A 13,028-nucleotide genomic window follows, 5' to 3' on the forward strand; every position below is an offset into this window, starting at 1 on the left:
CAGGACTCACCACTGGGAAAAAAAGTAGTTACAATTGGGGTGATCCTACATCGCGATTTTCGATTATTGCGGCTATGTCTGGTCTACATTAACCGCGCTATTCGAGGGCTTACTGTATGTGTTTTTAGAGAGAAGTTTACTGATGAGTTAAATTTCCATATTTTAATATTAGACAGTCTGGGGGAGGGCTCAAAAGGTTACTCACTTAGTTCTTCTCCCTGGTCAGGGCAGTGACTAAAACCGCTACTTCTCCATTATTCCTGAAAGGATCAAAATGAGATTTCTTAGGTATATATTGTGTAAATCCTTTGGAGAACATTTTTTTCTTCTTAGGGCTGATATGTTGTTCAAACGGTGGCAGTATCACATTTTTGGGGGGGTACCAAGTCATAGTTCATTTGTTTTTAGTGTATACAGAGCCGCTCTACAGTACTGTAAAAGTTATATGGAACATGTAGTGTGGAGTGATTCGCCAACATTTGGAGCACGTGATTAGCTCAATGAGTTGTCCATCCTCTGGAGCTTCCAACTCAATCACTGCGACCATTGGCCTTTGGGGGGAATCAATACATGATCCGGAGTGGTCCTCTGTGAGCTGATGCTCGTGTGTGTGCGTGTGTGCACGTGCTTCAGTCCATGTGAGTAACACAACACACATGGATATTTGCAGTGTTACGTCAGCAGCTGTTGTGATTGACACACAGTTTGCATTCAGGAGGGGTGGTCACCCGCTTCATCTCCTCAAAGACTAACTGGACGCACTAGTGTGTGGAATGGGGTGCTCTGTAGTTCATGTGTTGCAGTATTAAATCAAAATGTGTTTTACACATTAGAAAGATAGAGGACAGAAATCACAGTGGTTTGTTTAGCTTAGTTGTGTATGGTAAATCACAACTTACACATGATGGAAAATTGATGTCTTTTCTGTGTTCTGGCTGGATTTGGGATGTGATTTTATTTTGAGCATATTAACACTGGTTTATAGTAAAAGTGCTCACTCACACAGTATATATTTCCTGAATAATTACTCTTAAAAAGACAGCATTTTTTTTCCGCCATCCCATTTTCGAGGTTCAAATATGAAAGCGAGCTTTCATAAGCATCAAGGCATGGTGTCGATATCTTGGCGCCCTGAAATTTTTCCAAGGTTGTTTAAATCCGATTTAAAATTGTATTGTCCCTCACTGCATTTTCTACTGGAAAGCCTCATGGGAGGTTCTCAAGAGACTAATACCCACTCGTAGACACACATACACACACACACACACACACACACCCTTGTCACACACACACACACACTTGGAAAACTGCTGCTTTGCATGAGTCTTTGCTGCCCAAGCAGATTACAACATAATTGGGAGTGAGGCGAGTGCCATCATGAACCCAAGTGAAACGCTTTTGCTTTATTCTCTGATGGGCAAAGAGTCATAGTGCAATGAGAGGACACCTCTCCAGTTTTTAGTCTTTCCTTCTTTTATATTTGTATGTAATTTTTTCGGTTCATGATTTGGAAAAACTAAACTTAACCTTTATTTTGGTGCATGATTTCAGTATATGTTCGCCTAAAATTAAAAATGCTGTCGGTGACAAGCACAGCAGATGAGTGGCTTGTTTTCTCACACAAACATCCAAACATTTAGCTTAATTGTGAATGAGTTATTCTGTACGTGCCAGATGACTGGCACGGTGTAACCTTTTCTCCTGGGCACACCAATGACAATTGATATAGTAAATGTTTAGGTGGATGTTGTCTGTGTTGAAATGCTGCAGTGTGGCCTTCATGTCTAAAAATATCCCTTTGTGTTTGTTCGCGTGCAGACTCCGAGTCCCAGAGGAAGAAGACAGTGCAAAATGTTTTGGACTTACGGCAAAACCTGGAGGAAACCATGACCAGCCTGAGAGGGGTACAGCTGAACCAGAGGTCAGGCACACACACAAAAAAAGTTTATTCTTAAATCTAAACAACACGCTTCAGAACAAGCAGAAATTATGCAAATAGTCATATATTTAAAAAAAAACTTGTCATTCCTCACTTAATCTGCGTGCGCGCTCACCTATCAATTTATACAAAAGTGAGATTATCTTCATGCTGCCTTCAAAGTCCACTCGAACTGCACGCTCATGACTCACAAAGACGTGCTTAATCCTTGGATTATGCACGTTTATTTCTACCTTTTCTGCTTTTTTCTCAATGACTGCTTCACGTTAAGAGTCAGCAGATGTGTACATTAAATCCTTTTGTGTGTGCTTACCCAGTCATTAGTCCTCTTACCCCCTGTCAGTGGGGGCGCAAATCAACAGCTGCGTCCCTCCCGCAATATATTTTCTTACCTGGGCCTTCTATTATACATTACATTGTATTTTTTTAACTCACTAATGACATTCTACAACCTTTGAAATTTCTTCTGTTGGAAAAAACATTGTGTTTTTATACAATCCATGTGCCATGCTAACTGACGATAGATAACACAAAGCATGAGAAGCCTCCATTGCCACAGTCTACGTTAAATCAATACTACTACTATTTTTACCTTATTCGTCAGAAAGGGTTTTTTTTCTGAAACTACTTCATATAGTGTTTAGTCAAACATCAATATGACTATCTTCTTCATTCATCGTCAACATCATTTGATGCTCTGAAGTAGTTCAAACACCATCTTTCTCATTCTATAGCTGTTTGCCGGGGAACGTGTGCTACGACAGTGATGAAGCTACTGCGTTTTCCATTTCCAGTCTATCCAATCGCTCCTCTCCATTGTCGTGGCGCCACGGTCAAGCAAGCCCACGTCTCCAGGCTGGCGACGCCCCATCTATGGTCGGCACTCAATCGGACCTCGCCCTCCGGATCAGCCATACCTCTCGCATCCATCTCATAGAAGATCTGGATGACACTGATCCATCCCTGCTGAAAGGAGATTACTTGAGCGACAATGACCTCGGTGGGAAAAGCACCAATGAGGACGATGAAGATGATGTGGACATTGATGATCTGGAGAATGGGTAAGTTGCATTTGCTCTTATTGCAACTTACAATATTTGCTCATATCGGTCTTTGGTGTGTTGTCTTTTTGGTGTAATTTTCCAACTCTTCATTGCAAAATGTTGGAATTGCCCAACTGCAAAGAAAAAAAATGCTCACTGTCAACTAATTGTAGCTGTGTGTATTTGTGAAGAGTTGTGACCAATGTTCCCTCTAAGCTGCGTGCGTGCGGAATTGCGCACTACTCTCGTCTTGTCCGCGCACAGCAAATCATATGAAGCGCACAAAATATATATATATTTTTTGGTGGCCAGCCAATCGCAGGGCTCAAGGAGACGGACAGCCATGCACACTCAGACCCATACCTAGGGGCAATTTTAGAGTGTCCAATCAGCCTACAATGCATCTTTTTGGGATGTGAGAGGAAAACGGAGTACTCAGAGAAAACCCATGCAAGCCCAGGGAGAATATGCAAATTCAACACAGGTGGACCGACCTGGATTTGAACCCAGGACCCAGAGCTGTGAGGCCGACGCGCGAACCACTCATCCGCCAGGCCGCCCATTCATAGATATTAATCATTACATTTTATTATTACTAAATCATTTATGTGTAGTAGACATGCACCTGCTTATGGCAGGTGTGATACCGGTGTGTGTGCCCATAGCGAGCAATGATGATGTTGCTCACACTGGTACTCAGTGTGCTCAGGGAGGTTGTCTTTCTGCCCAGACAAACAAAAAAATTAGAGGGAACATTGGTTGTGACTCCCTGCAACTAAAATCCTACAGCTGGCCATGTACTAACATTTCCATGGCAACCGGAAAAATGCATTGCTTAGTCACTCTGTTGCAACACAATCCTGGTCCCTGTTGTGTGACTTTATTCATTCGATTATAGACTGAGCATGAGCAAGCCGCACACCCAAAAACCATAGCTGTAACTAATCCGGGAAATATTTCTATTTTCTAAATAAAAAAAATTGGAAAAACATCCAGTAAAGTCTTTTATCAGCAAACGTTCAGTACTGTCATTGCCACTAGAGGGCAGTGCTATCGTTCTATTCGTGCTCTCTCTCGAGTCTAGCCAATCTGTTGTCAGGAACAGCTTCATCCTGGATTATTTGCCTTTATTTTATATTTGATAGAACATACTCATCCTTTATATATAAAGGCCTTCCCCAGTCACTCAGAGGGCACAAACCATTAAAATTTCCCGCAAATACAGTATTAAGCATTACAATGATACATAATACTTTTTTTGCTGTCATTTCTTTGTTCTAACATTGAAATGAAAACAAGGCTATCATTTTGGCCTTTTTTTAAAATTAAAATCTTGTTTTAATATCTTAGATGGTGTGTGTTTCAGTGACTAATTTGATTTATAGTGTATCACCCAGTACACTTGGTTTGTTTATGGTGACTGTACCACGAACTGTCTGTACTCTCTTAGTCAGGCACCCCTCAAGTCGCTTATCCATTTCCTGTGCGGGGCCTCTGCCTGTCTGCTGAGTTCCGCACATCTGGAACTAGAACGATCCCTTATGCCCCCCTCGACAAATGTGCTCACTGACACACACCCACATCATTCTCACACGCAGGATGAGGGATCACACGGAGGTCATTGCTGTGTATGCGTGTGTGTGTGTTGAGTTAATATACAACAAAAAGGAGGTGTGGTTCATTGTCAAATTGTCAGTTCTGGTCTCAAAATCTGTTCACAGCTGAGAAATTGTGACATGTGCAAATGCGTCATAAATCATTGATTGCCAAAGTAGTTCCTGGTCTTTGCGGAAACATTATTGGTCATGTCTGCTACCTTGGAGGCCGCTCAAATCCAAGGTTAGCATAAGGAGTTCATCACAGATTATTTACTCTTTTAACTCCTGTGTTCAATAAATGTGAACAGACAGTATAAGAATTCTGCACGCATTCACACATCCATCTGTCCACAACTGCAATAGCGTGGCACTTATTTTCTGCACTGCTGGATGGAGACGATTTGGTTTCAGGTTGGTTGACTTTTCACCCTCCCATTAGTAAACTCATTGTTTCCATGGTTACCCTGTGAAACAAGCTCCTTTGCTCCATCAGACTTGTGAATTATGAATGCACTCATGTGGTGCGGGACAGGCGTATATACGCACAAATGTTAGTGATGCTACCGATAATGTGTTGGAACTAGATGTGCCATGGTTAAAGTATATTGTTTTTATTCTTATTGTTCTGTTCAAAAGTAGAAGTGACCTCTTCTGCTTCCCTTTCTGCTTGACAAAATGCGCAAAAAAATGTACTCTGACCCCATCTGCTGGCCAACTACGAATTGAAACCTAGGCACGCAAGCACACACGCATTACTATTGGGATCTGAGTTGTAATCTAATTATTGCGTAGGCTTTCTGTACCCAGACACACACCAAGGGATTCCCACTGTTGAGAGATAGATCTATTATGCTATGATTCAGGCTGGAATCCACTGACTTTGCCCTTCTCCCAAACGGCAACACAGCACTCTGCCCCACCCTGCTCACACAGGGTGAGCGATGATCATATCTCAATGAGACACTCCAAGCAAAAGGGAGTCAACATTGACAAAGTCATCAATAGTGTGTATAGGGATGAACAAATACTTACTACAACCTAATTTGGTATACAACCATTATGCCTGCAGGAATTAGAAATACTATTGCCTAGGAAGGCTGTCAGGAGGTATGTTATTGTTTGTGGCATTTCCTAATGTTGAAAGTACATGCGGTGCGCTTGTCAGTTCCAACCTTGCTTGGCCCCTGCAGGCCTTGATGACTTCATGCAATTCTCCTTGCAGTCTTTCTGCTCAGTGGAGCATGTAATCGATGATTTGCACCGTCAATATATAAGCAACACCCCTTCCCATCACTGTCTTTCTATTGTTATAGTGGCATATGTGTGGGAACAATAAATGATTCAATCCTAAAAACTCCCTCTGTAATTGTAATATAGCTGACTAGCTTTATTGCCCCTAACATGCTCGATAAACTTTCTTCTTTTTTTAATTTATTTTTTATATCTCCTATGTGTCACCTCTAACCTGGGGACTTGACGCATCCTGAGTGTTTTGATAGCAAATGTTTTAAGTAGAAATAAGGGATTATGTAGCTCAGCATTTTGCAAGAAGGAAGTCCTTATGAAAACTTACCAACTTGCTGAAATATGTCTTTCTGCGGGAGAGCGGAGCACGGAAAATGTTGTACGAACCAGGTAAAATGTAATCTAAAACAAAAACGTAGAAAAAATAACACGAGTGCCACTTTCAATAATAAGAAAATGTTCATCAGCGTTTTGTCTGTGCTCATTGATGATGTAACTGGCACCATCTGTAGCAGTGGGGTGCTGCTGGCAAACAATAATGACATTAATCTGTATGTCCGCTTAAGTGGCACAAAGGAGGTGCCCTCACACGAACATGCACAGAAATACGTGAACAGATTCAACAGAGAGTAACATATGGGGTTGCGGGGGGGATTTGCAGCCCTATATCCACCCCCATCCCTTTCCTGACATCTCCCTTTTGGACCCTCTTTTTTTCACACACTGTTGCAAGAACAATTTATGGCTCTTTTTAGGACACGCCACGACTTCAAGACAAACAGCCCTAAGACTGCTTACGCTGCTAAATAAAGCGTATATCTGTATTCTTTATCTCTTTCTTGTCTGTGTCAACATGGGCAAGCATGCATGAATTCATGTTTGCACACTTGACATTGGCGGTCAAGTTGACTGCAGTCAGTTGCTGTAGGAATGCTTGGATAACACGCCTTCTGGCTGATTTGTTTAATTTGGGAAAAAAAAGGCTATATAGTCTTGTAAAATATTCTGTCATGGACAGAAAGCACATGTTCTTTTTTTATCGTATGGATGACTGTGGCTAGATTTACCCTGCACCTCCCAGTGGTAACACATTTTAATGTCTTTATCTTCTTTTTTTTCTAAAAATGATTTTCCTCACCAACTGGCAGGTGTGCTGAAGCGTAATAGCATTATCGTTAATGTATAACTACTAATTGTTACGTAGCAGTACATTGCACTGCATTGGGTGAACTTTTGCCCCTTTTGATTCAGATGGCAACTGACACAATGTAATACATTTTAATGATGGACACGTACGTATTTAAACCTAATTGTAGTCATCTTGTAATCTCAATGGGGCATGATGTGTGGGTGAGTGGTTAGTACATCCGCCTCACAGTTTTGAGATCAAGGGGTTCAATCACAGTGAGTTCTGACCTTCCTGTGTGGAGTTTGGCATGTTCTTTTTCAAACTGAAAACATGCATGGTAGGCTGGTTGAACACTTTAAATTGACCCTAAGTATGAGTCTGAGTGTGAATGTTCATCTCATGCCTTTGCAATTGTCTGTCACTCAATGCAGCCAATTTATATATATATATATATATATATATATATATATATATATATATATATATATATATATATATATATATATATATATATATATACATATACATATACATATACATATACATATACATATACATATACATATACATATACATATACATATACATATACATATACATATACATATACATATACATATACATATACATATACATATACATATACATATACATATACATATACATATACATATACATATACATATACATATATATACATATATATATAATCTACATTTAGTTATGTGTTACTGTCATGAGGGATATTCGAATTGTCCTATTTCAGAGTAGAATAATTGTGATACTTAAGCCATGCAGTTTCTCTGCATCCTACATAGATTTTCTTCTTCTGCGCCCATGGCCCAGTCAAAGCCAGGGTCATGACTGCAATGGCGTTGCAGCCCCACCTGCTCAGGCCTTCTAAAACTCTATGGCAACAGGATGCCATGATCCCTGATATTTCCTGACATTTTATGATGTCATGCTTGCAAAGGAATAAAAGACCTGAGGGGAATGTGGTAAATATATTGTTCATAGCTTGTGGGCGGTGGATCCCCAGGTAATTCAAGGGGATGCTTTACCATGTCAACAATATGAATAAGCAAATACAAACACAGTGGGCTTGAGGTGACTGAGCAGTTCAAAGGTCATGACTTTTGTCTCGAAACCAACTTCACCACATTTCCTTTAAGGAAAGACACCAATCCCTTTCTTCCGGTAGCTGTTGCTGTGACCTCTTTGTACAATTTTAAGCAAGGGGAAAGGTGAAAGTGGCTGCCAAAAAATACACCCTGCGAGAAACAACCACTGAGTAATTCAATACCATTTAAATATTCTTTCAAAACATCATTAAATTGTTTTGTCAGTTGAGATAAAAAGCATTAGTTAGACCAAGACATGAAAATATAATGTCACAAAATAGTCCCCAAAATGATCATTGTACGAGCTTAACCAATAAAAATCTTAACTCAGATTTAACTAGAAGCGATGATATAATGTAGAACAATTTTTAAAAAATGATTCAAATAAATGTATTACTGTTTCTCTTTTTAATATAACATACGTATCACATTCAGTACAGTACATTAAGAATGATACATATTTTCTTTTGTTTGTGACAAAACAGCAATAAATAACATCCTTTTTTTAGAAAAAAAATCCTCATTGAAAGGCTTGCTAATATGTGCTTGATACTTGGTGAATGGAACATTTTAAACAGGAGCATTTAATTAATTAGTGTTTAAGTGACGGGTTGTTTCCTAGGTGAAAGCCTGTCATTCTTTAGAAAAGGTTTTGAGGAAACGAGCTGGCTCATTCCCTTGAAAACTGGTTCCCGCAGTAAAAAGGAAGAAAAAAAAGCCCCACCTCCAATCCACCCCATACTCACACCAATACCTACACATCCATTCAGGCCCTGCTTCTACTTCCATACAAGCTAAGTACTTGCTTAGCTCCACCACAGGGGGTAAATGAAACGGCACGGTTGAAGATGAGCTCTTAGAGCTTCGGATAAAAGCATCCTCAAATTTACACTCACGCATGCACATACATTTGATACACACACTAATGAGCCTTGCAACTTTAAACAAAAGGGTGTGACGGGGGTTTGTAATGCGCATAACAATCTACCTTCCTTCTTTCTCTCTCTACTGACTCCCACTGTGTCATTCTCCCGAGTTGTTTCGACATTATCCACACATTTCTTTCTGCCCTCCTGCCATTCTGCCTTCCTGTTCTCCTCATTACGCCATCACTTAATCTTAATCTCACCCTTGGCCACGAGTACCCCTGCTCCCAACCGTGTGCATCAACATTTTGACTACAGACTTGTTCACTTTTTAATGTCTTTCCTTCGTCAAAATACAAAGCATTTTTAGCTACGAGTAAATAATGATTCCTAGAACAAGACAAAGGAAAATAATGAAGCATTATAATTTTTAGTGGTCTTGCCATGTTGTTGTTTTTTTTAAATTACTGCTGTCAGACTAATAGTCCAAACCCTTAAAGTCTCTAATTTTTGTTGTTATTTTTTAACACGGGTTAGTGAAAAATGCAGATATGGGTAAAAGTTAATACAACTGATATAATTCATGGGTACACGGTCGATTGGTCGCCGGTCTTTTGGTCGCCCAGTAGGTAAGTGATAATTACCGTTTAAATTGTTGCTCAAATTCCCTAAATACAAACTGTGAATTACTATTTAGTCATACTTAATGCCCTATTAATTATTAGGCTAAAGAAAAGCTCCAAATTTCCCGGACTTTTATTGTTTTTTGTTGGAGAACTTGTTAAGACCCTGACGGACGTACCTTCCTAAGGGGACAACTCATGTACATACAAACTCATACACTCACACGTCGGCTCAGTGAAACTGCTCATGGCCATTGTTGGCTTTTATTGATGTGTAGACCGTGTTGTTTTACTTTGTTTTGTCGCCGGTCTTTTAGTCGCCGGTCTTTTGGTCGCCGGTCTTTTGGTCGCCGGTCTTTTGGTCGCCCGACCGCGACAACGGGCGACCAAAAGACCGGCGACCAATCGACCACACATGTAATTCATGTGCTTAGGAAAAAGAGAAAACGTACATATTCGGTAATCTGCTGAGTAAAAAACAATTGAGATTGTTTTGACAGTCAATACCAATTTTCATAACAAGCACAAACTGAAATGTTCAATAAGACGGCATTTTGTTTTCAATTTGAAAAAGAATATGAAAAGCCAAAAATTGGCTTCGTAGCAATCTTGGATAGCTTCGTAATATGTGATTAACGCTTGGATTTTTTTTATCATAGAAACGAGCATTTTAAAAGCAACTTTGTTACACTATAAAGAAGCATATTGTTAAAATAATGTTATCATCATGTGTCCATCAGTGGGCGTTGATGGACCAACTCTCATCTTGATATTTTGTCGCGGACACAGTGGCGTTGTGACCCAGCTGTTGGCCTCCAGCTGTATTTATATCATCGCAGTTTACAGTGCACTTATTTGTTTAGCCGGAGCACGTGTCTGTTCCAGTCACTACCAGATGTATCCTGTGATGCACTGCAGAAGATAAGGAAAATATTTCTCCATTTCATTTTGGTCACATTGAATCTACAAGTGTTCCGTTGTAATGGAGAGCCCGATGGGTGCTATTAACATGTGCCTAACTACACTTGTGTGATGAGTGTGTGTTTATATGTGAAGTGTGGGTTCCTTGTCTGATAAGGCAGCAAGAGCTTTCCCAGGTCTCTTCCCTCTTTCATCAGTTGAGGAGTGACAGGTTCCCAGGGTCAGATAAGTGACCCGGCATGTGCACTATCATTACACAGTCGCATCAGCACCTAATTATACTCCCTTATACAATAGAGTTACAGCCCTAGTTTAGTGTGCGGTCTGACTGAATGAAAAGGTTAGTGGGGAAAGAGGGAGGCGAATAAACAGGCACACAGACATGTCTGGACGTGAGTCAGCGGTCAAAGTAAAAAGTTGGCCAGTCAGACTCAGAACGCTGTCCAACTGCCCCTTCCAGAAACTCGGATGAGGCTTCACATAAGTCAAGTAAACCCCCAGGCCACCCACCCCGCACTCTTCATGCTTCCCCTCCTAGAGAGTGATTGTGAAAAATAATTAGCCAACTGAGTGTGTGGCTACAAAAGCAGTTCTTTTGATTTGTTATGCCAGGCAACAATGACGCTGCGGCTGTTCCACAACACCTGCGGGTCACGGTGCTAATAAGTCACATTCACAGTCACCAGCAATATCACTTTGACATAAGTATTTGACTTCATTTTGGAGCAGGATTTGTAATCGGCTAAATGAACTCATTCAACTGGGAGGGATTTTAAACTGGAAGGCCTGACAGTGAATGATCACTTCCAACCCTGTAATGCAAATTAATTGAACGTTCATCATTGTCAATGGTTGCCACTTAAGATTATTTTTTTTGCTGGACTGGCTTCTATCATTACCTTATGACTACTCTCGTTTACCACTTTTGGCAGTTGTACGACTCGCGACAATAATAAACTACCATGACAAGCCACATTTTTGTTCCAAAGTCACTTTACAACCCACCTGTGCCTACCTAGTGCTGTGTGGCATGGATACGCTAGACAGTCTTTGTTCCCCCACATTTGAAAAGACTGTTAATGATCCTCTCTCGCTCACTCGCTCTCTCTCTCTTTCTCTCCTTCTGTCTTTCCCCCAATCGCTATTTCTTTCTCCTGTCTTTCGTACTATATTTTGTTTTGTAACTGAATAGACAGTGTCAGTGATCTGTCACCTCCCCCAAGGCTCTCTCTTGCATTGAACAGACCCATCTATTCACTGGGGTCTACTCAGTACTTAAAGTGTTTAAACGCCAAATGATGTCGTGATGGGAGCCAAGCACGGGGGTTAGTGGATATGAGCTTTCAGGGAGGGGGGAGCAAGACTGGACACACGATACCCGCTGCAAGCCCCCAATCACCAATAAGCACATTGTAACAATAGAAACACTCTTGGCAGTCATTAACTCTGTGTGCTTCATTACATTCCAATTGGGGATTATTTATTTCATGCTCATGGCGACACAACCTGAAATTTGTAGCATTGCAACTACTGACTTATACCAAATATTGTTATATAGCCTGTGGGTTTCTGTTGAAGCTCTTCTTCGAGCAAGTTTAAAAAAATCCACCAGCCCATTAACGTTGCCTAATTTTAGAGAAGCCAACAAGTCTGCAGTTTGTGTGTTAATGACTAGGCATAAAGAGCTCTCCAGCTCCTTTTCAGAATTTATGGACCCTCTCAGGTTCATTGGAAGGTCTTACTAATGAACTAGAAAATTTAAACAGAAAAAAGAAAAGAAGGATTGCCCTAAAATGATTTAAAATCTTTATTCATAACTTCAGAGTGGTCTAAAATAACACACTTCTCAATGTGAACACACCTGTTTTTACGTAGTTTATAGTTTATAGTTATGCGAAACAAATAGTAAACTCGTATTTTTCTAAAAATAAGCTCCTGGATGAGATTGGAAGTAGACTGTAAATAAAATTGCAAACTATGAGAACAAGTTTTAAATCTAATCAAAACCAAGATTTGTTGATATTGTTTTTTATTCATTTGTTTTCAAATTTGTTCACAATTTGAAATATGATTTGTGACAATTGTAACATTTTCATTTCTGTATATATAGTGGCCAGGTCCCTTTTGAAATCCATCCAAAATGAGTATGACAGCCAATGCACGGATGTTTATTTGGTAGGCCATTCAATTACTCTGTCTTGGTTGAGTAAATAGAGTGCGTGGCAGTCTTGTGTGTGGATTGGAGTCTGGGGGGTGTGAAAATGTTACGACTTGTCGCTCTTGAGGATGTGATACCTGCGTGGGTTTTATCCCACGGCGTCCGTGCGCGCCTCCAAGCTCGGGTGAGCATTTTGGCTACAGGCGCAGCTGAGAGGAGGAGGAGGAGGAGGAAGAAGAATTTGGGGTGTTGCCTTTTTATCCTCCTCTTCTCGCTTCACAGGGAGAGAGAGGGAGTGAGTGTGTGTGGGATCACGCAGGAGCGCTTGGGTCAGTCAGTAAACGCTTTCACGGGCGGACGGGGAGCGGCTTCTCCTGCTCTTTTT

The 13,028-nt window shown here is 40.6% G+C and overlaps 1 protein-coding gene across 4 annotated transcripts in view; it reads left to right on the plus strand.

The window, feature by feature from the left end:
* The window catches only part of nav1a (neuron navigator 1a), a 54,826-nt gene that overhangs the window by 16,171 nt on the left and 25,627 nt on the right, over nucleotides 1–13,028 (plus strand). For all 4 annotated transcript variants that reach the window (XM_077608422.1, XM_077608423.1, XM_077608424.1 and 1 more), the window contains exons 5-6: nucleotides 1,819–1,921; nucleotides 2,674–3,000. In XM_077608422.1, the coding sequence (XP_077464548.1) occupies nucleotides 1,819–1,921; nucleotides 2,674–3,000 (430 nt within the window). The remainder of the gene's footprint in view (nucleotides 1–1,818; nucleotides 1,922–2,673; nucleotides 3,001–13,028) is intronic.

The sequence above is a fragment of the Stigmatopora argus genome, chromosome 1 (assembly GCF_051989625.1).
Source record: "Stigmatopora argus isolate UIUO_Sarg chromosome 1, RoL_Sarg_1.0, whole genome shotgun sequence".
Taxonomy (NCBI): Eukaryota; Metazoa; Chordata; class Actinopteri; order Syngnathiformes; family Syngnathidae; genus Stigmatopora; species Stigmatopora argus.